At 53.0% G+C, this 26,935-nt stretch overlaps 1 protein-coding gene across 1 annotated transcript in view; it reads right to left on the bottom strand.

Annotated features, from left to right (window-relative positions):
* BMP1 (bone morphogenetic protein 1) overlaps positions 1 to 26,935 on the bottom strand; it is an 83,140-nt gene that overhangs the window by 8,349 nt on the left and 47,856 nt on the right. Inside the window, exons 7-15 of the mRNA XM_077805667.1 lie at positions 19,352 to 19,476; positions 13,278 to 13,393; positions 10,279 to 10,381; positions 8,427 to 8,543; positions 7,974 to 8,119; positions 5,440 to 5,635; positions 4,798 to 4,923; positions 4,438 to 4,598; positions 3,492 to 3,675 (exon numbers count right to left, since the gene is read on the bottom strand). Coding sequence (XP_077661793.1) covers positions 3,492 to 3,675; positions 4,438 to 4,598; positions 4,798 to 4,923; positions 5,440 to 5,635; positions 7,974 to 8,119; positions 8,427 to 8,543; positions 10,279 to 10,381; positions 13,278 to 13,393; positions 19,352 to 19,476 — 1,274 coding nt within the window. The remainder of the gene's footprint in view (positions 1 to 3,491; positions 3,676 to 4,437; positions 4,599 to 4,797; positions 4,924 to 5,439; positions 5,636 to 7,973; positions 8,120 to 8,426; positions 8,544 to 10,278; positions 10,382 to 13,277; positions 13,394 to 19,351; positions 19,477 to 26,935) is intronic.

The following is a 26,935-nucleotide window of genomic DNA, read 5'->3' as shown; positions in this document are numbered from 1 at the left end:
TACAATGGCAGACCGGGCAGGGGAGCAAACAAACAGGAGGCACATCAAAAGGCTGAAAAGGACCTAAGTTGGCACCTGGGATCCTGCAGCCCCTACCCACCCAAGTAGTGCCACTAAAACCAATGGGTGAAATCCTGACCCTATTGAAGTCAATGATGAAACTCCCGTTGACTTCAGCAGGGCCCGGATTTCATTCCCCTAGGTGAGTAAAGGATCCAGGAGCAGGCCGTTAAGCTAAGAAGTGGAAGAGAATAAGACACTTACCCGGATGCCTTGGCAATCCTGCTGGATGATCAGCTGCTGAGGCTTATCTGAAGTCATTCTTTGCTGGACGGTGGCGATTCCTGCCAGCTGGGCCAGGCCAGATTACCTTACTTGCCTTGTTTTCATTAAAAAAAAAAAAAAATAAAGCAAAAATACCATACCCGAAGCCCGCCCATTGGCTCTTCATTCATTCCAGCCAGCTGCAGGCGGCCTTGATTAACGAGCGACATGATGGCTCAGACAGGAGCTGCAGAAACCCTCTTGGGTGGGTTCTTTGGAACGTCTCCTGTGGCAGCATGGGATGGGGCAGGGCGCTCACTAGGAGCTGAAGGAAATTCTCTGAGCTTTGAGGGCAAAACTGCTCAGGCAGACGGCTTGAAGGGGCCAAGACCTTGAGGAATCTTTCTCTGACCCCGATTCAGGAATGCCCTTCGGCATATGCATACGCTTAAATCCATGCCTATTCAAGACAGTATGTGCTTCCCTTTAAACATGTCCTTCAATCGCCTGGACTTCACTGGGACTTCAGCATGCGCGTAAAGATAACCGTGCCCTAAACATGTATGAAATGTATCAAAGGTGATTCGCAGCTGCAACATAATGAAGGGACCTCAGGACAAATCCTGCCCAGACTTAAAACCTGTCCTAAACAAAAATGAACTGGGGTCCTAGAGTGAGCCCCTGAACTAGTCTTCCATGGAGCTACGCTGATTTACATCAGCTGGAGGGCTCGCCCAGGAGTTTGTTTTTTTTAAAAGAAGCGGATAAAGGATTTCCAAAAGCTAACACTGCTTTCAAGGCATTGGTGTAGGAAAGAAGAGAAAGACACACAGGAAATAAGCAGGTAATGGTTTTTACTGGAACTGTCCCAACATTCCCTGTCTGCTTTAAAGGAAGGAGACCCAATCCAAGGAGCGTAGGCAGCTGAATGGCTCCATGGATCAAAGATGATTCACCTCCGCGGCATAATTAAGTGATCTCAGGACTAATCCTGCCTAGATTTAGACCCTGTGCAATGCCCTAGACTTAGACCAGGTGCAATCCCATTGCCGCATAAGGTATAAGCCAGGGATCCAAATGACCCTGCATAGCCAAGAGAGTAGGACGGGTCAATATCTCACCGCTGTTACTAGTCTAGGAAAGTAGTGGGAGTTTTTAGTCCATTCTAGATCACCGCACATCCCAGCAGGAGGAGGAAGAGAGGGGACACCCTCAAGCAGAGAAGGCGCGCCGATGCTTTGCCACGTCCCCAGCGTGGCAGGAGGAGGGACAAGTGGCAAAGGCATTGAGCAGACAGTGGCATCATCAAAGCAGAGCCAGGGATTGGGATGCACCGCGGGGACAGGCAAAGCGGAGGAGGCGATGCGAGGAGACACCCGTAGCCAAGGCGAGAAGTGGCCCACTCGGATAGCTCAAATTCCTTGAAGTTGTTATGATACAATAATGCTAGAGAATGCAGTGCCCTGGGAAGGGAAGGCCAGCACCAAGGGCAGTCAGGGACTAGGGCAGCTCATTGCTTTCCCAGGAGTTGTCCCTTTAAATGTAGCACAACTAATCAGACTGCAAGCTCTTTGGGGCAGGGCCTGTCTTTTTGTTCTGTGTTCGTACAGCGCCTAACACAAGAGGTCCATGACTGGGGCGCCTAGGTCCTACTGCAATACACATAATTAATAATTACAGACACAAATGACAGCACTTAGATATCTGCGGTCTGATTTGCAGAGGTGCTAAACACTGGCAGGCCCCATTAACTTCATCCGGCCCGGTGGGAGCTCAACACCTTTTAAAGTCAGGCAAACAATAACAACTGGCTGTGCAGCCCTACGCTGGTTCTGTCATTTGCTCTGGCAGTTTTGCACCTGTCATTGAGTGCAGGGGCCAAAGGCTTAGAGGCGGACTTCAAGGTCTAGCCTTGCAAGGGAAGCAAAAAGTGTGTGGGCTTGTCTATTCAGAGACCTAGTGCGTGGCAAGCTGGAGTTTCAAGTAGCAAGGTGCCAAAGTGCAGTAGGGAAAGTTTAGTGCATGGTAGCAGGGTCCACACAGCCCCTTAGTGTGCAGCAGGCTGTAGATTCACACCCCAGCTGGCCACGCACTCAGTCTTTGTGTAGACAAGCCCTGTTTGCATCAATGCCACTAAAAGCTTCCCTAGCTGGGAGTGGACAATGCCCAGGCTTCCTGTGTTGGAGGACTAGTCATGTGGGGAGTTTCTTTGAAACCAATGAAGGCCCATAGGCATGAGCTGGCATAAGGCTGTGTTAGCTGGCACATATCCCTTACTTAGAGCTTGCCATCCCCCGTCTGCCGTATGGACATATCCTTAGCCACACGCAGCAGTCAACGGGAGCGGCGGCCATGTTGCTGACAGCCGAATTTAGCCCAGTGTGTATAACTCACCCCGGTAACAGTGGAGCTTTACGTCACTGCTGAACTTGGCGCAGAGGGATCCACTGGGGCTGCCCGGGCTCATCCCAGGGGGTAGCTGGCTGTCTCTGACACACACAGGGCTGCCCTCACTCATCGTGAGTCCTGCCTTTGTGCCACTGACTGCCCTAGCAAACCAGGTGTGAGCGAGGGTGGCGGAATCAGGACCACAGTAAGCCACGAGGCCCACATCCTCGAAGATATTCCGGCACCGGACTCGCAGTGTTTTAAATGGGAGTTCAGTGCCCGAATACCTGAGGATCTGGGCCCAGGTACACTGGGCTAGATTCCCATCTGCAGTACGCTGGTGCAGACCTGCAGCCACTTCAGCATCTTCTGGATTTACCCGTGGAACGGGGGGCAGACTGCAGCCCATACACTGTACACGCCCCATAGCATACAGTGATGCCACAGGAACTGACTCCAGCGGGACAGAGATTTTGCCTATTAAACAGAGATAGCCTTAGTTGTAGGTTTGTTTTTTTAAATTTCCAGTCTTCAGCTGGTGTAAAACAGTGTAGCACCAATGCTGGTTTTCACCAGCTGAGGATCTGGCCATTGCTCCTAGTTGGAATGAGCTGCAGAACCTCGAACATGTTTCCCCACTCCTCCATGGCTCTCCAGTGCAGCTGCAGCTGGAGAGGGGGAGGCATCTGCATAGAACTTCCTGGAGGCAGCAGAGTGTCCTCCAGTGAAAGGGGCTGGGGACTGCACCCTCTAGGCATAGGTAAGTGGCTGGAGGTAGTTAGCGATAGGGTGGGGGTGAAGGGACAGAGGACACCCATGCCGCAGGCTAGTGGGTCTACCTGAGAAGAAATGGGCTTTGAAGCCCTTCTTGGAGACGGTGTTGTCGGATTTGAATTCGATCCTCATGTTGTTGTACTGGGAAGTGATGACGTCGGGCTTCTCGGCACCGCAGAACTTGCCGTGCAGCTTGGAGTCGGCCGACAGCCCACTGCGCACCTCCACAAAGTCGTATTTGCAAACCTGCTGGGGTGAGGGTGGAGAGGACAGACAGAGGAGCCAGGCTGAGATGAGGTGAGGAGACGCAGCCAGCAGGAGCTGACCAGCTGCTCATCTGGAGCAGGGCTTAGAGCACTGAGCTCAGGGCTTGTCTACAGTGGGCAGAAAGCGACTAGCAATGGGGGAGGCAGGTCACGATTTACAGCAGTGCACACATGCATGCTAAAGCTTTGCACCAATGTATCGGCCCTAGCTAGACAGTGGCTGGGAGCTGATGCTAGATAAACTCAGACTGGAAATAAGGGGTACGTTTTCAACAGTAAGAGTAACTAACCACTGGAACAATTTACCAAGGGTCGTGGTGGATTCTCCATCAGCTGCAATTTTAAAATCCAGATTGGATGTTTTCCTAAAAGATCTGCTCTGGTTCAAACAGGAATGAATTTCAGGGAAGTTCTCTGATGATCACTGTGGTCCCTTCTGGCCTTAGAGTCTATGAATCTCGTGCAACAACCAACCTGGTGTAGAAAAGTCCCTCACTTCCTCTGAGAGCTACTACATTGGCTTTGACCCACGCACTTTCCAGGACGTAAAATGAGCATGAGAAATGAGCATCTGACCTCCCTCTGCAGCCATGCCTCCCCCCAAGCCCAGACTATGCACAGAGGGGCTTAAAACCTTGCGGGGATCTGCACCCGGAAACGCAGCAAGCTGGTCTTTTGCAGGTGGTGGTGAGGAATTCACAAAGGAGGAGTTCCTCCCATAAGGAGATGGGGCCTTGGTACTCACGTCATTCCCCTCAGTCTCGAAGTATTCGAATTGCAGTGAGATGCGGTACTGGGAGGGCGCCACCAGATGCCAGACGCAGTCCTTGTTGGGCGGATATTCCTTGGGCCAGCCAGGGCTGGTGATGGAGCCATTGAGTCTGGTGAGGAGGCCTCCACAGGCGGCTGAAGGGTACAAAGCATGGGAGCATTGGCCAGGCTTCCCTCCTGCGTGACACTTTGACTGTCCTAGGCCAGGCACCACTCAGAAGCGGATGGGTGTGCTGGAGCAGTGCAGGGCTAGGTGCAGCGGGGAAGAGCAGTTACAGCTCTGGAGCGGTCAGCAGGGTCAAGGGAAGGGTCCTGGCTGCCCGTAGATACTGACCCTCACACCGGCGCTTGTCCAAAGCCAGTTCATAGCCAGGGTCGCAGGCACACCGGTAGCTGCCCAGGGTGTTCACGCAGCGCTGCTCACACCCGCCGTTGTTGGGCTGTGAACACTCGTCTACCTCTGCAAGGGGACAAAAGCAGAGAAAGGGTTTGGGAGCGGGACACCTGGAAAGGGCTGCTAGGGCCACGTCTCGGCGCTGGCCAGCAAGGGGGGCAGTGCCACTCTCAGAGCCCCCCATGGAGGAAAGGAACCAAGCTGGGCAGGGGACTGCAGCCCCAGTCGGGCACTCAGGAGAAGAACTGGGGAACAGTGGCCTGGAAAGAGAGAGGCCTCTGAACAAGCTAAGCTCCTGGCCAGTTGCTAGAGGGTTGGACCATACCTTGGACTGGGCTTGCTTTTGGTCCCTCTGCTCCAGGAAACCCAAGGATAAAGGTTGAGATTTTAAAGCCAAAGAGCTTCCCCCATGGGGGAAACAGCTCAGCCTGGCCCTTTCCCACTGGCAAGCAGAGCCCATCCGCCCCAGCTTGCTGTGCCAAGCCCACCCCATACACCAGGAGGCTCAGAAGAAAGGGTCCGATTGCCACATGAGCTCTAGACGCCACCAGCAGAGGAGAGGCGGAGGCAAAGCTCCGGTACCTTTGAAGAAGTTGACGGCGAAGCCAGCCTTGTTGATGGAGCCGTCCGAGACAAACTTCATCCACAGCTTGTTGGAAGTGCTCTTGATGTCGTCAGGCTTATCGTAGCCACAGTACCGGCCGATCAGGCTGCTCGACTCGGTGCTGCCGTCCCGGATCTCCAGGTAGTCGTAGGCACAGCTGTCATGCCGCTCAATCTGGGACAGGGAGAGCAGGCAAGACATCAGTTCACCGGAGGGCTCCCAAGGATCCCTCAGCTGCTCAGGGGCCTGATCAGCCAGACGGCAACTTCACCTGCTGAGGTTAGCTCCCAAATCCAGTAGCAATGGCCCAAACCATTGTGGTTTTACTTGGCAGCTCTAGCTTCTTTCAGCTAATGATCCCAAAGCAATTCAACAACAGCCCCAGCAGGCAGGGGTGGTACCATGACCCCCATTTTAAAATTTGGGAAACTGAGCCACGGAAGGGACTTGCCCAAGGTCACCCAGCAGGTCAGTGGCAGAGAAGGGAGTAGGACCTAGTTCAACTGACCCAAAGGAGAAGCGTTACAGGTTCAGTTCAGATGCGAGCAATTTCATACCCCAGCCCACGAACTCGACATGCAACCAGGCCTGAGAGCTGTAGACCAGGTGTCTGAGTGGGGGTCATGGTACTGCAGCTACAAAATGGAAGTTGGGGATGCACGGTTTGATTCTGCTTTCCCGTGAACCACTTCTATACAGGTATGATCCTAATGCCTTCAGCAGGGATGCCTGATTTACACCACAGTGAAAGCACAAGCAAGCCCACAAGGGGTAGGTAAAGTGCATGTCAGGGCATGTCTGTGCTAAGCATGGGAGGTGTCACTGCAACACGTGTATCTGGGCTAGCATCCATCGAGCTAGCTTGCTAAAAACAGTGGTGAAGACAGGGCCACACAGGCTAGCAGCCCAAATACAAGCCCTCCTTGGACCCCTGGTATGGACTCGCTTGTGCTAAGTCAAGTCTCCACTGCTATTTTTAGCAAGCTACCTCAATCACAGCTAGCATGGGGAAGGCACCCCCTGCTGCAATCAGACCTCTCCACTGCAGCGTACATAGACCCTGAAAAGGCAAATGACGCTTGCCTTGGCGGAGCTGTTCCAAGGTGGGGCTGAGGTGCAATTATACAACTCACCGCCCCCTTCGGTTCTGACCACAAGCCCATGCTGGCTTCCTACCGCTGTAGAGCTGAGCTGGACAGAAATCCTCCAGCGGGACCATTTACTGTCGGAAAATATCCATTCAATGGAATCGACACATTTCGCGTGTTCTCAATATTTTGGATGAAAAATGATCGGCACGTTTTGTTTCGATAAGGCAAAGCATTACATTTCGATTAATATCATATCAGAGTCAAAATGCTTCCTTCAGAGCCAAGCCCTTCGACAAGGTCATTTCGATATTAGCACAAAACCATGTTTCTGAAATTTCATTTTGTGGGAATTTTTGGAAATTTTGACTTGTCGATGTGATTTCGGGAACAAGGAAATTTTGCAATATCAAGATTTCCCAGGGGATGGAAGTTCTGACTGTCTCTGCAGGCGAGCTCGCCGGTAGGTTTCTCGTTGCTAAGGAATGCTGTTCTAACGGGAAGAGCCACTGGGTGACTCCGGATGAGTGCCAATGACTCAGTTTTCTGGCTTTGATTACGGAGTGGAGGCATGTGGTGACTTCTGTGAGCCTGTCTGTTTTCGGGCAAGAGGAGGGGATTGTGAAAAAGAGGAGAGTATGCGTTTGCTGCAGCCTAATGGGAATTGCTGTTAACAGGAGTGAGGCATGATCTAGGGCAGTGCGACTGAAAGTGGTGGTCCGCGGACTGGTACCAGTCCGCGAGCCATTGGCTGCCGGTCTGTGGGCACATTGGGGGAAAAATGCCAGTCCCCCATATCAGATAGCTAGAGGAGCACTGATCTAGGGCTCAGATTCTCAGTGCTGCCAAAAGGATTTAGAAGGGGTTTAAACAGGATAGGGAATCAAGCATTCTGCGTTATAATCCCGACACCAACCTGCTGAATGATCTTGGCCAAGCCACTTCCCCTCTCTGTGTCTCAGCTCTACCATGGTCAAGATAGCAATACCTAACTCTTATATGGGGCTTTTCCTCCAGGAAGCTTAAAGGACCATTACCCCCATATAGGGAAACCGAGGAAGGGAGAAGGAAAGTGACTTGCCCAAGGTCACCCAGTATGTCATGGCAGAGCCAGAAACAGAACCTTTAATCCTAGCCTGATGCCCTATCCACTGGGAAATGCTGTTCCCTCACCCAGCCTGCGAAAATTAACTAATTAATGCTTTGGAAGCGCTTTGAGATCTTCAGGCAAAAGGCGCTAGTGAAGTTTTGGGTGAAATCCCAAGAGGTGTTGGGCTCCTGCCAGCCTCAACAGGGCCAGAGAGAGTCCCAGAGGCTCAGCATGTCTCAGGATCCGGGCCACAGTGAGCATCAAGGCTCTGTGTCCTGTCCCCATTGCCCTGCGCGCACTCACAGTGCGGGCTGGACACTCATGAGGCCCATACCTCGAACGACTGGAAGGTGAGCCCCACATGGAAGCCCTCAGAGATCGTGATCTTCCAGGTGCACACTTTGTTGGGCCGGTATTCATCTGGGTAGTTCGGAGACTGGATGTGGCCATTATCCTTCTTCATTTCTCCCCCGCAGATGGCTGTAAGGGAAGGTAACACCAGCCCAGCTGTAAGCAGCAGGGTGGCGCTTGCCTGGGGGAGAGGTGATGCTGCTGCCAGAACCGGCCCCCACATTCTGGGGCAGGCCCCAGGGGAGAAAGTTATCTGGAGGGCCTGCGACCACCCAGCCCATTCCCAGGAGAAGGCTTAGCACTGACAATCCTAATCAGCCCTCCCCAAAGAAAAGTAACCCTTAAGATACTGCGTGGAATCTTTCCCCCGAAGGAGTCATCTCCCTCCCCGCACCAACATGAGCGACCCAGCCAGTCCCGGGGGAGAGCCCGGTACCTTCATAGACAGCGAAGAACCCTTTGCCGACCCAGTTGCTGCTGCTGCGGAACTCAATCCAGAGGCGGCTGTCGGTGGAGATGATGGGCTCGGGGAGCTTATTCCCGCAGAACCTACCTGGAGAGGGACACGTGCTTTATGGGGTATCTCTCGACGGCATTTACTGCCGGCTGGCAGCGGCTCACACCCTCTGCTCCCTGCACCGTCATTGCAGAGCAAAACATTTGGCAAGCCAACATCGCTTCCTGACAATACCTGGTTGGCCCTGGAACGCGGCCAGTTTCGGATGGGAAAATGGCCATTTTATGGCAATTTCATAAACACCTGATGTTTCCGGGGCGGAGGGGTGAAGTGGCCCAGAATGTAAGGATGTGGAATTCTGGGGAACATTTAGATCATCATTGTCATAGAGATCAAGTTCTGGGGCTAGAGCAAGTTACCAGAAAGGCCCCCGCCCCGGGGAAACCCAGTTTGTTCCTGGGTAAGGAATTCTGTAGGCCCCTATGTTGGTTGGCTCAAAATAGCTTGTGCAGCCATAAGTCTGAATCAGCCATTTTTTAAAGGCAACGTGGGCTAGTGGTCGAGCTGGGGACTAGCAATCAAGTAACTCCTGGGTTCTGTTCCCCGCATTGACTCGCGGTGGGACCCTCGGCGAGTCTTCGAGGGCCAGATTTTTCAAAAGAGTTTCGCGCACGAGGGCCGAGATCTTTGGAAAATCTGGCCCGTCATGTCTGTCTGTGCCTCTGTTTCCCAAAATGGGGAGACTGGCTTGCCTGCCTGCCAGATGGGCCATGTGGATTAGGCTAATCTGCTAATGGTCACATGCAGCGCTCACGTATGCAGGGGTCACTCCACTGAGGTCGACAGAGTTGCACTTGCTTCATTTGCAAAGCACTTGGAAGATGTGGGTGAACATGGGGGTGTGAATTGCCGTCATTGGATGTTCATAAGAACAGGCTAAACAAACACCTGTCTGGGGTGATCTAGGTAGACTTAATCCTGCCTCGGCACAGGGGGATGGACTAGTTAGTGTTTCTCAACCTCTTTGATACCAGGAACTGGCTTTCTGCCTTCCTAAACTGCGTCAGGGAGATCTCAGGGACTGACGCCGGTCCTCAGACCAGTCGTTTATGAAACTGGACTAGATGATTCCTTGATGTTTAATAGGCAGCAGGTTTAAAACCAACAAAAGTATTTCATCACACAACACACCGTCAACCTGTGTAACTTCTTGCCAGAGGATGTTGTGAAGGCCAAGACCATAACAGGGTTAAAAAAAAACTAGATAAGTTCATGGAGGATAGATCCATCAATGGCTATTAGCCGGGATGGGCAGGGATGGTGTCCCTAGCCTGTGTTTGCCAGAAGCTGGGAATGAGCGACAGGAGATGGATCACTAGATGATTACCTGTTCAGTTCATTCCCTCTGGGGCACCTGCCACTGGCCACTGTCAAGACAGGATACTGGGCTAGATGGACCTTTGGTCTGGCCCAGTGTGGCCGTTCTTATGCCCTTCCAGCATTTTGTTCCTATGATTCTGTGGGTGAGTTTCTGATCTCACACTCATGTCAATTGGGATTATCCCCATTTGAACCAATGGGGTGAGTGAGAGGAAAACCAGGCCCAAGACACTGGTTATTCTGCCTGCTCTGGCTGATGGCATGTGGATCATTCAGCATCGCTGTGGAAAGTTCCTTGCCACAAGCAAATAAAGCAGAGAAGGCGGGGAATGTGGGGAGGGAGAGCATACTGGAGCTGGGAGTTAATGGTGGAGGAAGGGGTCATTAGAGGGACTGACTTCCAGCTGCACAGCATAGCTTGGCCCGCCTGCCCAAGATTCCTGTTGGTTACCTCGCTGTGTGGCCTTTCTCCAGAACCCGTCTCTCACCTCCACGTAATCATACCAGCACAGCCGGCTTCGGTACAGATCCAGGGATGTGAAGTTCAGGATGATCTGAGAGGGAAAACAAGCAGAGATTAAAACACCCCCACCACGGAGGAACCCTATGGTAACACACCGGCCAAGTGAGTGCCTCCTCCCCCTCTGATGGCTCGACCATGACAGGATAATAGCCTACTACTGGTGCCAGCTCACAGAGTTATTCCTTGAGCTGATGTGGTATTAGCCTGTGCTGCATTACTGAAGCTCCCAGGTTCAAACGCATCCAGGAGATCATTAGGCCATTCCAGCCATCTCCCTCCAACAGGCTTCAGGGGGAGTGAGTGAACCCAAAAGCAGCAGGAGGGCTTTCCATTGGGTGCAGTCATGAACTAATCGCATCCTCTGCTCAACTAAAGTTCTTTCATCCACCTCAGGTATCTCTAGTAGCCACCATGTCCAGATGCCACTTTGATCAAAGGCCTGCACACCTCCAGAAGTGGCTAGACACCCTACAGGGGGTCCGACTTGCAGAGGGGGATGCTCAGCACTGTCTGAAAACCGCGGCCCATCCAGGCACTTCAAGTTGGGAAGCTACCAAGTGAGGTACCACTAGTCATAGGCCCAAACTTCCGAAAGCAGGGCATTTGCACTGCAGCTAGCCCATGGCCCATCCGTTATTGTGATCACCCCAGGCAAGTACCGTTAGGCGCTGCAACCGCTGGCTGAGGAAAGCGGTCAGTTAACACAGGAAAGTGTTTGCAGGAGGCCGCGGGCCCTGCGTTTACCTTTGAACGTCAGGGTGGAACAAATGGCAGAAACTCCAACGGAAAGAGCAGACTTTCGTTTGATTTTTGAGGTGGGAACCACAGGTATCCCAGGGTGTCAGGAAAGCAAAGCACTTGCCCCAGGTTCATGTGAGAGGACCCAGGTTCAAGCTACGAGTCCGTAATGAAACCCCAACTCAGGCAATCGTGACTGCGTAAAGCTCCGCTGCTTAACCCCTCCTGCTAGAAACGGGCCTAGGCTGCAGAGCTGGGCTCCAGATCACCACTCAACCCAAGCGTGGGCACTGTCAGATCGGGTCCTTCTCCAAAGTCTTGAAGGGCTCAGGGATGAACAGGTGCTTGCATTGAGATATGGCAGCCAGAGGCACTAAATACGTAGAGCTGCTTAGCTTGGCTAGCTGCTAACTATGGAAAGCCAAGAGAGCCGTCTGCTGGCACGATTCACAGGCAGAAAACAGCAAGGCCGGGGTGCGGGGTTGAGGAACTCTAGAGTATCTGACTCAGAGGAATGGGGTAAAGTTGAACAAGAGGAGCAATTAAGGCTTGATCCAACACCCCTTGAACTCATTGGGAGCCTTCCCAGTGACTTCAGCAGGCTCTGGATTGGGCCTTCAGGCAGCTCATCGGGGGGAAAAGCTTCCCAAAGGAGAGATCTTTCTGAGTCCCTCTCCAGGCAAGCGCTGGGAGCCCGCCTGCACTTGGGACATTTCCAATGGGCTGGACAAAGCCCCAGGGAATAGCCCACGCCTCTGTGCTATCCCCCACTGGGGATGGCCCACAAGGCCTTTTCCCTCCCCAGCTGGCATGAACGTGTGGCTATCCCATTAGTGACTTTGGCACGGACAATGCGTGGGCGGCACGGCAGGGCAGAAGGGGAGGGTTGAATCACCGCGCCTGAGGGTAAAGGGGAGAACCAGATTGTTTGAAGAGTAAGGTCGCCTGCTTGTGACCAGAGTAGCAGGCTGGATCCTGGCCCAAACCACCCCTGTTCTCCGGTGACCCCCCACTCTGGGGAGGAGCACTCGGACCCATAAGAGGCACCAGCTGCTGGCTACTCACCTTCCCACTGCCCCTCCCACACAGGTAGGCACAGCCAAAGGTGAAGCAGCACATCAGTGTGATGTCCCGGCTCTGGGGCCTGTACCCTGTCCTTGAAGGGGGATGGGCTCAGTGCTCTAATGATCATTGTCTATTTGTAGTACGATTGCACCTAGGAGACCCAGCCATCGACCAGGACCCCACGGTGCTAGGCGCTGTACAGACACAGAACAAAGCGACAGTCCCTGCCCCAAAGAGTAAATGGCTCTGGCGCCTCTAATGCAGTGATTCACACTTTTTCCATTCCCTGCCCCCCTGCCCCCAAGCCAGGATCTAGCTGGGATCCTCTCCTGTTGGCAGTATGGGAAGGGGAGGATGGTCCCTACCCCCCCGTTCAAGGCACATGCTCTACTGGCCTTTCCCATCCCTAACTGATAGGAGCCTGGTGACCCTGAAAGCATGAGACTGGAGGAGGGGGTAAAATTCCAATGGGGTGCAGCAAAGGAGCGGTTCCCACTCCTGCTCCACGCCCCGTTTCTGCTCCCTGCCCTGCGCTCCGTATCGAGGCCCTTCCAGGGGATCCTTGGTTACGCAGAGCCGTGCCGTGGAGCTTGGGGAGCGCGCAGTTAAATAGCTGCGGCTGTCAAGACAGTTCCCAGAACATGGGATCCCAGCCAGCCAGCCAGAGCGGAGGTATGGCCGTAAGAAAGCTCACACCACGTTGCGTGCTGAAAGCTGGGGCTGACCTGCCCATGGGAAAGGAGCATGCGTGCGTGTGCGTGTGCACACGTGTGTAGGGGAAGGAACCACCACACAAGGGGCACAAAGGTGTGGAAGGAGAGAAGGTGACGATTTGTATGGCTTTACATCCAGTGCTTCGGGGGGGGGGGGGTGACTGAGAAGATAAGAGGGGAGAGGGAAACGGGACAGAGAGTGAAAGACAGGAAGGGAAAAATGGAGAAAAAAGAAGGAAGGAGAACAAGAGAGGGGGGAGAGACAGAGAAAGGAAAAGGGGACTAGGAAGAAGGAGGAACAAGAAAGGAAAGCATCACTCAACACCTGGATTTCCCTCGTTTAACCCCTTTACCCCCAGCCCTTTGCAACTGTGCGCCCCACCCCAGACACTTTGGGACGGGCTCTGGTACCTTTTCCCCCGGGGTGACCGATATCCTCCAGATGCAGTGCACGTGTGCAGGGTATCCGTTGGGGAACTCTGGGGAGGAGAAATTCCCCTGACTGTCCTGGAGGGTCTCTCCACAGGCTGGGGACAAAACAGGAAAGGGCGGAGGGTTAAAAACCCAGCAGCAAAGCCAACCCCAGCACCCAGCCAAGTCATCGCACCCCTCACAAGCAGCCCCACAGCAGATCCCCCTGTCAACAGCAGGTTGGGTCAGAAGGAACAAATGTCGACGGATTGCCACCCACGCTCCCATAAATCTGCCAGGGCAGGGAGTGAGAGAGGCAGATGGATCGGGGGTAAGAAACATCCAAATCAGAGAGATGAAAGAATTTTATTCCAGTCTTCCCTGAAGTCCAGCACAAGGGTAGGAAGACCCCAGACAGACAACATATCAAAGATCAAACTCTGGATCCAAGCTACTTGCTCTCACTGTTACAAGGGTTAACATGTCGCTAACCGCTCCCTGCCCTTGCCAGCTTCCGATTCCAGAGCTACCCAAAGAAGTGCCTTGAGTTTTCCCATCTGCAACACCCCCCACCCCCCTCCCCCGCCAGCTCTGCAAGCGTGAGCAGAAGGTATCCAGGCTGGCTGACTTTAGTGTCTCTCCTGGCTTTTGTGGAGACACACGGGGACATGTTACTGGCATGTATTCACAAGGTGCATGATGAGCCAAAGCTTCGGAAAGGGTTTGTGACAGAAGGAGCTGTATGGCCGGGTGGGCAGGGCAATGGAACAAGCTGTATAGACTCGAACTGTACATCCTTTATATGATGGAATCCACTTCAACCAAGGGGTGCGGCAGCCCCCCTTCCTGCCCCCCAGCGCCCTAGTTCCAGCACCTAAGGGGAAGCCGGGTACCATTAGCAGCAGCAGGTGGAATGACGTGTCCAGAGCTGCTCGGTTTGTATCAGGGAGGAAGAGCAGCAGTGGGAGGAGGGCAGAAGCTGGAAGAGCTCCCGAATAATAGCTTGGTGTGAGTGAGGGACGGTCGCAGGGTTGCGTGTGGGGCGTTTTCTTGAGAAGGGTTATATAGATTGGGGTAGTTGCGGGGAACTAAAGCTATAGGGAACCTTAGAAACCCCAGGGCCTGTTTGGGTCTGACTCTGAACTCCCAGCGTTCTGACCCGTCTGTGGTCCTGATGCAAAACCAGGTGAACCTCACCCGTGCGCCAGGTATACCCCAAAGCTCTCTGCTCTTGCGCTGCTCCAGCCTCCTTCTGTGGGCCCAGCAGCTCTGAACAGTCTGGGCTCCTGAGGCTGTAATGGGACTGGAGGCGCCTTTGGACCCTGAGGCCCATTCCGAGGGAGCACAGGGCGAGGGAGGCAAGTGCCCACAGGAAACGGCTCAATGGACCACGAAAGCGCTGAAGGCGTGCTGGGGAGTTGATCCTGAGCACAAGGAGAGGGTGCACAATGGGCTCCCAGTTACTGTACAGACAGAGCATTGGACCAGGCTTGCCTCTCTGGACTGCCACAGTGCATGCTCTGCCCCTGGGTAGCGCTCACGGACTCCGGCGTCCCATCCAGAGGGAGGCTGCTGCAAGATCTGAATGCAAAGTTCAGGGATGTTTGGATCAGGCTCAACAACCAGCAGCTTTCAAAGATCCCATCCCCAAGACCCCAGACAGCACATCACACAGAGGACAATTTATCCCCCTTAGCCGGGCTGAATCACCTTGGCTGGGCGTTGACCCTGCATTCCTGCAGAAGTTAGCACTTCCAAACCTGATGTTTAACACACACCCCCAACCCCTCTGGCTGCATTGCTCCAAGGGAAATCTTTGTCTTTTGTCTGTGGGCTTTGCTTCTTGTCACCCAAATAGCAGCGCTGGCCTTTTTAAGATGCATCTCCCTCACCCCTCCAATCAAATCTCAATAGCCTGGAGTGAAGCTCCCAAGTAGCCATGGAAACCCAACCTGGTGCCATGTTGCCACAGCAACAGAAGTCCCAACTTTAAGATGGAAAATTAAACCTTACAAGAGTTTTCGTGTCACCCCCCTCCCGCCCCTCAAGTCTCAGCCTTTCCAGCAGAGCACCATGGATTGAACGTTCTCCTGTAAACAGTTTCCCCTGCCTCCCAGCTCCAATAGCCACCAAGCCAGAGCCTCAAACCCAGCCAGGGGTGAGCTGCATCCAAGTGTCAATTAAGGCTTTCCAGGAACTGCATCTGCAGTAAGGCCCCGTGGCAGCCCCGCCTCCATCAGGGCAGAAATCCCCCCCCCCAACCCTGCCACGCCATGCCGTGGCCAGCCAGCCATGACAGGTTTACTGCTTAGCACTATCTGGAGCTAGCCCAGCACTACCATCTGGAAGCCACATGATCTAGTCAGCTGTGGCAAAGCTCAGAGGCACGTCAGTACTGCTGTCCACAGGCCAAGACATTCTTTCCCGCCTCCCCGAGTGTGGAGCCAGCACTGGGGACTATTTTGATGGAGCAAGATTAAAGGTGAAATGTAAAAGATAATTTCAGAATTGGGGTTTGAGCCTGTCCCTGCCATGGAAAAAAGGAAACCCTGTCCCTCTCTTTTTAATAATAATTTTTCCTGCTTGGTTTCTAACCTTAGAAATATCAGCAATTTCAACTCTGCTCTGCCCTGAGTTTGCTGGAGAACCTCTGGAAGGTCTCCGGGGTGTTCTCACTGCAAGGGCCCGGCAAAGGTGTTGTATGTTTAACAAAGACTTCCGTTCTCCAAGAGGTCAATTAGTCACTGGAGTTAAACAGGAACTAATGACAAACAAAGGGCAAAAGGACAAAACTCCAGCGAAGCCAAAGGAGCTGTGTCCATCTATCCCAGGAGACAATCTGGCACAAAAAGTTCTAAGGTATTTGACTAAAAATCCCTTCTCCACTCAATTGCCCAACTTGTGCTCTCCTTGCCTATGTGATGTCATAGTTCTTCCTAGCTCTCCAGTTCTCCCTAGAGCCTTCCACCTGAGAGCGGATCCGAATTTCAATTTAAAACAAAGAAATAAACAAACAAATGGAAGAAGAGCTGTCCCTCCTCCTTACTTTTGCGATTAATCAACAAAAGAAAACAAAAACAAACCTCCTTTCAGGCTTCCTTCTTCATTATAAAGAAGCAACAATAGGGCATATGTCTCATTTTATTCCACTGTAAAAATTATCTCTGAGCAGCAGAGATTTCTGCATGGTCTGCTCCTATCCTGAGTCAGGGTCCTTCTAGATTTCTGAATCTTGGTCTGTTATCTGTAGTGTACTTAGATATCACAGGTTTCAGAGTAGCAGCCGTGTTAGTCTGTATTCGCAAAAAGAAAAGGGGTACTTGTGGCACCTTAGAGACTAACAAATTTATTTGAGCATAAGCATCCGATGAAGTGAGCTGTAGCTCATGAAAGCTTATGTTCAAATAAATTTGTTAGTCTCTAAGGTGCCACAAGTCCTCCTGTTCTTTTGTAGATATCACACACATTTGTAATGCCTCTGTCACCATAGCATCTACCACAGATGCCCTGTAAATACATTACCCATTTCTAACATCTTCACCTGAGGATCCTAAAGCACTTTGCACACATTGATGAATTCAACCTTGCACTCCACTCTCCTCTGGCCCAAGGAGCTGGGTATTACCCTCATTTAATAGATGGAGAAACGGAGGCATGGATAAGTGGAATGACTTGCTCAAGCCTAGTCAGTGACAGAGGCAGGAATAGAACCCAGGCACCCGGGCTCCTACACAGCATTGTTCTTTGGCTCACAGGGCCAGGTTCAGATCTCAGGCTGCACGGGGAGTAACTCCGCTGACTTTCTCTCTCTGTGCCTCGGTTCCCCATCTGTACAACAGGGATTTCAATTCTTCCTTTGTCTGTCTTGTCTATTTACATTGTGAGCTCCCTGAGGCAGAGGCCATCTCTTATTATGTGTACATACAGCACCTGGCGCAATGAGGCAGCCGATTAGAACTTGTTAAGAGATTCAACCATATCTCCCCCAGCTGTGGACAACTACAGCAAAGCCGACTCATTCTCACTGACATTGAAGAACAATATTATTACTGACCCTGTTGCCTCTGCAGCCGGATGGGTCACATGGTCACACCATGCACATCAGGAAAACCAGCTGGAAGATACTCGCTCTGATGCCTACAGGAAGCCCCAGGGAAGATAGGAGACTGACAGCTGTTGGCCAGCCTGTCTTCTCCATCCACACCCTGTCAGCTGGGAGTGGGGGAAGCTGGGGAGGCAACTGTTACAAGGCATGTGTCTCCATGGCTATTTTTTGTGGGTGGCACTCCAAAGCCTCGTTCCATTTGCCTGACACGTGCTTTGGTTCTTCGTAACATCCTCCGTTGGCAGCAACCCATAAGGCACAAGGGGAAAGGTTTATAACAGAGCTTGCCGACTCTCTCGGGTGGGCTCCAGAGAAAGCAACAGAAAAGGCCCCTCTAGGGCTCGGGAAACTCAGCAGATTTGTATCATTTTTATTTTCATTCTGTTTTGACTGTATTTAGGGGAAATGGAGTGGTACCCAAAGTGATCAGCACCAGTTAGAGCCAGGCAAAACAAGAGTGGGATGCAAGTTCCCTACACACACAACTCTGTCAGAGCATCTCAGTCCTGTCCCACTGCACCTGTTGTTATTCCAGCACTGGGCTACCCACCCCACCTCCGTCAATGCACCTCAATCCTGACCCTGCTGTCCAAGCCCCGTGCTCCTCACACACTCAACTCTGCCAGTAACTCCCCCTCTGCTGCACCACCCCCTATTCCCTGGCACTGACTCATCATTCCCTTCAGAAACGTTCCCGCGGCCATCACTGAACTCCTTGGTGGAAAAACAATCCCATTCTGTTTATAAGCCTTTGACCTCTCTGTGAACATAGAGGGTGAGCAAGGCTGGTTGTCTGGGATCTTCCGGCCTGACAAGACTCAGGAGTCAAATGGGAACCAGAAGTTTCACACACTCCCGGCTCTTCTCTTGACTACTTGTCCCTGCCTTCTTTTCTGACGTCTGTTTAATTGCTGGCGCCAAAGCTGGGGATGGCTGGACGGTCTCCAAAGCCTTGGTGAAGATGGGAGCTGTCTGTCCAGACTGGGCTCTCAGACCTGGGTTATGTCATGCTATTTCCATTCATAAAGCAGTGGGAAGCGGTCAGATCAGAGCATGATGTCAGAACTCGGGGGACATAACACACAAGGAAGGACTTGGGACACCAGGCTTAGCTTACTCCAGCTGGTGTTACCAAATCGGAGGCTGTGATTCCATTCCCAGTGGGTCACTGACTCATTCTCTGCCCTCTAAACTCCTTTCTGAGTCATCCTTACCAAAGATTTTACATTCATGCAGCTAGGAGACAAACAAAATAAGTGTGTGGGTCAAAATACACTATAGACCTATAAAGAATGCATGCCACATTCTGATTGCAGTCACAGCGTGTGTATTTGAGCTGGGCTTTGGATTTTTAAATTTTTTTTTCTATTTATTTCCATGGTTTTATTATTTATTTTTGTTTGAAGTTTTGTCAAAATATATATATATTTTTTTAAAGGTAAAAAATTAGCCACTCCATGGTTGATTGAAAACCAGAGAGCACTGGTGAAAAAAATCATCACTTTTTTGGTCAAAAATTTGAAATTCTGATTAATTTTTTGGTGGAAATTTCAGAATGTGAACAATTTCAACTGGGAGGGTTAGGCGGTTAAAGTTTCCTGGGGTCTAAGGTTCCATTCCTGCCTCTGCAATGGACTCCGTGGGTGACCTCAGTTTCCCTTCTGTAAAATGGGGATAATAATCCCCCATTTTCCTACTCTTTGTCTGCCTCCTCTCTTTAGATTGCAAGCTTTTCAGGACAGGCGCAGTCCCTGACTTAAGCGTACGTGTGGCACCTAGCACAATAGGGCCTCAAACTTAATTGGGATCTTGGATGCTACTGTGACACCAGTAATAACAATAATGTATCAGGTAAGGCTAGTGTAGCTGGTTTCTATGTTGCCCTTTTCCCCTTGATCCCAGCAGGCAGATGGATGTTCTGCACCTACCCTACCCCCACGGCGGATATTGAGTAGCCAGTGGCTCTTACCTGGGCATCTGTAAAGCTTGCGTGCCTGGTCTATGTCCCCTTTGCTCAGCCGAGTCCGCTGGCCGATGTGAGGCACCACCCCGTTCACATTGTATTTGGGCTTGATGGTGTCAAGGAAAACCCCCCTGGAACAAGAGCAGAGAGGGGTGAGGGGAATGGAGGACGCCACCTACTCAGCTCCCCTTGGACCTCCATAGCAAAGCAGCACCTGGGGCAGAGATTCACATTTCATGGGTTCCATGCAGGGCTCCCCTGCTGCCCAAACTGGCTGCAGGGAGCAGTCCCCTTTGCACGTTGCCTCTGTAGCAAGCCCAGGCCCAGTCTGAGAGCCGAAGTGAGGCTCGGTGGGCATGGCTCACCCATTCTGGCGAGAGTCCAGGTCTGCTCGTGTCGTGTCTAAGCTGTATGCAGTCACAGCAAGCCCCGCTCACTGCGCTTGGAGAAAGGCTGGAGTCAGTGGAATTATCCCAGAGATGAACATGGCCCAGACCCCGACTGGCCACACAGTTAAAGAGGGAGAGGCACAAAAATTCGGCCCAATTATTTCCTGGAATGACTGGCAGAGCGAAGTGGGGAGAAGCACAGAAGTCACCTGCTCAGGAGACAGCGGGAGATTTTAGGACCAAGTGGGTGGAAAAGAACAGGTGGATGGAGCAGCAGATGGGAAGGAAAAGCACCGAGTAAGGTGGGAGGAGCAGAACTCAGACCCCAGGATCATACAGTCACGGCCCCAAAGACTGCAGGGAAACCACATTAGCACTGTTACCACAGTACCGTTAGTAGTGCAGTATTACAAGTCGCACTGCATATTAGAGCTAGGATTAATCAACATCTTAGTATCAGAAGTGGTAATAGCAGCATTAATACTCCTACCCATAGTACTGAAAAAACGACCTGAGAAATGTTAAGTAGTATTACGACATTTGCAGTACTGGTACTAGCAGGAGCATTGGTAGTTTTTCTACCACTATTGTCAGTAGTGTTGCAACTTATCAGTAGCAGTCACAGTCCTGGGTAAGCGGCAGTTCTGCAGGAAAGGACCTGGGGGTGACAGTGGACGAGAAGCTGGATATGGGTCAGCAGTGGGCCCTTGTTGCCAAGAAGGCCAATGGCATTTTGGGCTGCATTAGTAGGAGCATGGCCAGCAGATGGAGGGAAGTGATTAGTCCCCCCTATTCGACACTGGGGAGGCCACACCTGGAGTACTGCGTCCAGTTTTGGTCCCCCCTCTACAGAAGGGATGTGGACAAATTGGAGAGAGTCCAGCGGAGGGCAATGACAAGGATCAGGGGGCTGGGGCACATGACTTACGAGGAGGGACTGAGGGAACTGGGGTTATTTAGTCTGCGGAAGAGAAGAGTGAGGGGGGATTTGATAGCAGCCTCCAACTACCTGAAGGGGGGTTCCAAAGAGGATGGAGCTCGGCTGTTCTCAGTGGTGGCAGATGACAGAACAAGGAGCCATGGTCTCAAGTTGCAGGGGGGTAGGTCTAGGTTGGATATTAGGAAACACTATTTCACTAGGAGGGCAGTGAAGCACTGGAATGCGTTACCCAGGGAGGTGGTGGAATCTCCTTCCTCAGAGGTTTTTAAGGCCCATCTTGACAAAGCCCTGGCTGGGGTGATTTAGTTGGGGTTGGTCCTGCTTTGAGCAGGGGGTTGGACTAGAACCTCCTGAGGTCTCTTCCAACCCTGATCTTTTGTGATTCTATGAATAGCAGTATCAATATTACAGCACCGTAGTGCGATACATCGTATTAGCATTGCTCCGGTCAGCGGTATCGTCCGTTATCGGTAGCATTAGTACCCGCCACGGCATTGCTCGGGTCAGCGGTATCGTCCGTTATCGGTAGCATTAGTACCCGCCACGGCATTGCTCGGGTCAACGGTATCGTCCGTTATCGGTAGCATTAGTACCCGCCACGGCATTGCTCCGGACAGCGGTATCGTCGGTTATCGGTAGCATTAGTACCCGCCACGGCATTGCTCGGGTCAGCGGTATCGTCCGTTATCGGTAGCATTAGTACCCGCCACGGCATTGCTCGGGTCAACGGTATCGTCCGTTATCGGTAGCATTAGTACCCGCCACGGCATTGCTCCGGACAGCGGTATCGTCGGTTATCGGTAGCATTAGTACCCGCCACGGCATTGCTCGGGTCAGCAGTATCGTCAGTAATCGGTAGCATTAGTACCCGCCCTGGCATTGCTCCGGTCAGCGGTATCGTCAGTTATCGGTAGCATTAGTACCCACCATGGCATTGCTCCTGTCAGCGGTATCGTCGGTTATCAACCAGAGGGAAGTTTGCTTTGACACCAGCCACTTGATGAAGCTGGGGCAGCAGCTTGGGCTGCAGGAGGGGGACAGTTCAGGAGGAGCTGCACTGCTTTGGGCCAGGCCGCCAGGAGACCGTAACAAACACATGGCTTTAAATCAGCCATCCAGGGGTAACAATCAGGACTGTGTGGGGAAAGGTGCTGAGGGGAGGGGGCTGATGTTGGAGCAGGAGGAGTACAGCAGCGGCACTCCTAGCTGAGTGCAGGTGGGGGGGGGTGGGCCATGACCCTGCCTGTGCCAGATCTAGCCTGGCTTGTGGGTCCACATCCAGGCAGCTGAGTCAGAACTCTCTAATATGTGGGCTGGCTTCCTCCCTGGGACTCAGTGTGGGCGTCGCACACCGCGCCCCTGAAAGGGTGGCACAGCTGTAAAAGGAGGTCAGCTCTGTTCTCGGGGGGAAAAAGGGGCAAGCTGCTAAAAACAGCTCACACGCCCCTGTAATTAAAGTGCTCCTTGAATATATGAAGGAAAGTGAGCCAAACAAGCCGGAGGCCCATACCGGTGGAAGAATAGGATTGCATGCAGCTGGTGGGGGGAGAGGGGCAGCTAACTCATCTGCTAATCAGCAATTGAGACCTGGGGTGCAGGGGGAGCAGCAGGGCTGGGGTGGGGTTGTGTCATTCCCCAATTAGGGTGGGTCTTGTGAGGGCAATGCAGTCCAATGGTTAGAGCAGAGGGGGGTTGGAGTTAGGACTCCTGGGTTCTATCCCTAGTTCTGGGAGGGGAGTGGGGTCTAGAGGTGAGAGCCGAGGGAGTCCTGGGTTCTAGTTCCATCTCTGACACTGATTACATGAAGCATGTGCCCTTGGAGTGACCCAATGCATAATCCTGACCAGCCAGCAGCAGCTGTACAGAGCAGGGCAGCTCCCCATGGCCCTTTGCCATTTCACAACCAAACGTGAAAATACACCAAAATGTAAACAAGGGTGCGGAGCTGTCGTGAAACCCAGCCACCAGCAAGTAGGGCACCCAAGACATGCAGGAAGAACCTCTGGGGGAAGCTTTTGTCGTCACCAGAGACCAAAACCACCGGAGGAGTGCCCTGAAGGGAGAGTGGAGAGGGATTGCTCATGGGCCAGGCTGTGGTCTGAGGGCATTATCCCACCTCTGCTCTGAGCTCATCCCACAAACAGGAGGAGGTCAGGGAAGCAGCTTCACTCTCCATCACCAAGGCGGATGGCAGGATGCCAGCTGGGAAGCCCCTTGTCTCTCAAACTATCTAATCCAACTGCTCTCCACAAAGAAGGCAGAACCTTCCCCACAGACACACCATCCCGAAGGGCAAGGCTGCTGCACTCAGTTTTCCAGCAGGGCCTCCCCTGGGGCCCCAAACCAAAGCGATGAACTCCCCCACATTCTGAAAAGCCAGTGCGCCCGATCCTGGGGCAACAGCAGTTTCCCCAGCAACTTTAACGGGAGCAGGATCAGGCCCAAAGGGTATTGCAGACACAGCATTGGCCCATCCTACGCCCCATACTTTGGTGTCTATATTTCTTGCCTCTTTTCAGAAGCAAGCTCAACAGGGAGCAAATTCCACGGTGCCCGCAGGCTGCTTGGCATGCTAAAGACAGTGAGTGAGTGAGAGACAGAGAATAAAACAGGGCAAGGAAAAGGAGGAGAGAAAATGAGTAAGAATGTGTGTGGAAGAGGAACAGAAGACTGGTCTACACACGGAAGTTACACCAGCAAAGCTCCGTCTCTCAGATATGTGAAAATCCACACCTCTGAGAGATGTGGCCAGTGGTCCCTCTATTTTACGTCCATGTGCAGAATGAATTTTGTTATGTGCACCAATATGGAGGAGATGTGTAACACATCACCTCCATATTGGTGGGCACAACAAAATTAATGTGGTGGGGGTGGGGCCAAGGGGTTTGGAGTGTGGGAGGGGGCTCAGGGCTGGGGCAGAGGGTTGGGGTTCGGTGGGGGAGGGCTCTGGCTGGGGGTGCAGGCTCTGGGGTGGGGCCAGGGATGAGGGGTGTGGGAGGGGGCTCAGGACTGGGACAGAGGGTTGTGGGGATCAGGCCTCTGACTGGGAGTGAAGGCTCAGGGCTGGGGATGAGGGGTTCAGAGTGTGGGAGGGGGCTCAGGGCTGGGGCAGAGGATTGGGGTGTGGGGGAGTGGAGGAGGGCTCTGGCTGGGGTGAGGGCTCTGGCTGCGGCTGGGGCAGAGGGGTTCAGGAGGGGGTTCAGGGCTGGGGCAGAGGGTTGGGGTGCAGGCTCTGGGGTGGGGCCGAGGATGCAGAGTTTGGGCTGCAGGCTGCCCAGGGGCTGCGTTGGGGAAAGAGGACTCCCCTCAGGCCCCTCTCGCCGCAGCAGCTCGGGGCTGGGGGAAAGGTGCCTCTTCTCAGCTGCGGCAGCTCCAGCTGGGCTGGGCCAGGCCAAGGGAGGGGCTCCTTTCTCCCGGCTGTGGCAGATTTGTGTTGGGGCCGGCGGCAGGGGCACCTCTCCTCGCTGCAGCCCTGAGCCCTGCGCAGGGCTTAATAGGCAGCTGCATGACCACACAGCTTAGGGGAATTTAGGATGAGGCTACACTGACCTAACCCCCGGGGCAGACGGCGCTAGGGGGACGGAAGAATTCCTTCATCTATCCAGCTACGGCCTCTTAGGGAGTTGGGTTACAACAGCGATGGGGAAACTGCTCCCCGCGCTGTCATTAATCCACCTCTCCGAGAGGTCGCCGGAACTACCCCGCTCGAGGGCATGGCTTTTGCACACCCCGACCGACGTCGTCATTAAACCGACCTCATTTTCCAGGGCAGACCAGGCCTGACGCGCTGTGGCAGGGTAGACATCCCCCGAGAGAGAGAGAGAGAAAATGAAAGAAAACAAGAGGAAGAGGGAACGGAGGAAAATGGAAAAGAATGAGAACCAGGCACTGAGACGGAGCGAGGCTGTGCAAGCAGCTTGGGCTCGCTCTCCCCCAACGGGTCGGGACTCTGCCATTAATGAATGGAATCTTTCCCTGCTCCTGTTACCATATGGACCTGTTTAAATCTGGAAAGGGGCGCATGCGGGGGGAAGGAGGGCTTTTATTTCTCTATAGTTTCCATCCTGTCATCTTGAGTGATCTGCAGGCTTGCTTTCCTGGCCCCGTGGAGTTCTTGTTACGTTTCACCCAGTTGGCAGGGACCCTCATCTGGCAGCCGGGGCCAAGGCAGGAGAGGCAACAGAACTTAAAAGAGCAGCACAAGGCAAGGCAGATGGGACATTCTCGACCAGCAGCAGCACCATCATGTGCGGCAAATCACCCAAGGAGATGCCCCATGTCCAGTCTTTTTCCTCCTCAACAGGCTTTGGCCAGAGATGGAAAATAAGTGATGAAATTTCAGGGCTGCTCCGCAGTGAGTAACTGTGTGGTGAGTTGCCAGTGACCCTGGGAATATGAAGCATGAGGGAGCAGCCCAAGTGCTTGTCCCATATCGAGCCTCCAGGGCCCAGCTTTCACGGAATCGCAGGGCAGGGTGGAAGTACCCGGCTTTTTTATGAAAGAGGAAAAAAAAGTGCCGAGCGACCGCAATTCTGCAACGTTCTTGATGGAGGCCTGGAGCTCTCGGCAATCAAGGCTGCTGTGGCTCTCCAGATGCCACTTCACCAACGATGGGCAGATGTCCAGCTTCCCAGATCAGCAGGACACTGTTCAAAAGCCGCCCCTCCTTCAGGGTGCCTGAAGGCTTGGTGTCCAACTGGTGGAGAATTCTGCAGAATTCACCTGAACTTTCCATCCTTTCCTGGTTAAGAGGAGATGGATGCGTGCATCCCCCACTGCCCGGAATTGGAGCTGAGAGTGCTTACCACCTCTGCAAAGAGGGGTCCTGAGTTGGGCACCAAAAGCACCTCAAATTATTATGGTAGCACATAGAGATTGGGGCACCACTGAGAGGAGTTTACAGCCTAAATCAGAAAAGGAAGGTGAGACAGAGAGGTGAAGTGGCTTGCCCAAGGTCACCCAGTCTGTCAGTGGCAGAGCTGGGAATAGAACCAAGACCCCTCCCCTTGGTTCAGACTGCTCTAACTAGCGACTTTTGAAGATGTGAGCCGGTAGGACCAAGGTGCTTAGGACGCTGCAGGCTCTGATCCAGCAAAGCACTTAAGCACCCACCCAGCTTTATGCAGCCGGGCAGTCCTGCTGACGTCATGCGCCCAGTCTGTTGCACTGCTTCTGCACCTGCTGAATTGGGGCCTGAGCCTGGCTGCTCTCACTGAATCCACTGACACCCAGCAGAGGAAGGGAGCCCCCATGCTAACTCAGGCCTGACTCTGTGTCTCTGGACCCCTGTCCTGTTATACTCCATGGTAAATAGCCAGAGGGACCTGCCTCCATTACAGATAACAGGTGGTTTGAGTAGGTTTGGTTCATGCCATCTGGGGAACATTGTGTGTCTCTTACGAAAGCAAGCCCCAGCAGCAATCCCAGGCAGCGTGGACGAAGCTGGCAATAGTACCGGCTGAAACACGCCAGGCAGCACCGCACACGCAGTGCAAGGAGAAATTGCACCAGCTGCACCTTCGTAGCCTGCAGTGACACGCGTCTGCGGAGCGCGCGCCAACGGGCTCGGCTGAAAGGAATTCACAACCTGGGATTCACCTGCCGAGCCAACCTCCCCGGGGAAAAGACCGACAAGCCCAACAGCGGCAAGCAAAGGAGGGATAATCTGGAGCCCACAGGCTCAGCAGAGGACATCGTCAGCTCGTAGCATGCAAGGATGCAACCCGCCGGGAGGTGGGCTGTGGTGCAGTGCAGTCAGGCTGCGGTGGCAGATCCAGATGTGGCGCTGCTCCCAGCGATCCGTGAGATTTACAGTAATTAGCGATTTGTATTTTCAAAGCCCTTTCCCTGGCTGCGGCTGTGTCAGAAGGTGAACTTCTCCTCAGGGGATTTCTCATGCATTTAAAATCAGGATTCAAACACGGCTTGTTGCAAGTGAGAATACATTCTGGGCCTCTCTCTTTCTGCTCCAATGCACCTCAGAGGAGATTCCAGCTTTGCTGTTGCAAACACTGGAAGGTGCGATCACAGAGGGGGTAGGAGAATCATTCATGGCCATGGGAGATGGGATGAGATACCCCTGACCTGCGGTGTTTGTGTTGCTGCCTGGCGTGTTTCGGCCGGTACTATTGCCAGCTTCATCCTGCGGAAACTGGGGCTGAAGAGCAGGAAATGTTTGGTAACGAGGAAGAGTCTCACGAGTTGAAACATTGAAACCCAGATGGGACGAAACCCTGGAGAATATACTGCAGGGAACAATCC

The sequence above is a fragment of the Eretmochelys imbricata genome, chromosome 26 (genome assembly GCF_965152235.1).
Source record: "Eretmochelys imbricata isolate rEreImb1 chromosome 26, rEreImb1.hap1, whole genome shotgun sequence".
In the NCBI taxonomy this organism is placed as follows: Eukaryota; Metazoa; Chordata; order Testudines; family Cheloniidae; genus Eretmochelys; species Eretmochelys imbricata.
The sequence above is the reverse complement of the archived record's forward strand: the minus strand, read 5'-3'. Positions and strand labels throughout refer to the sequence as shown.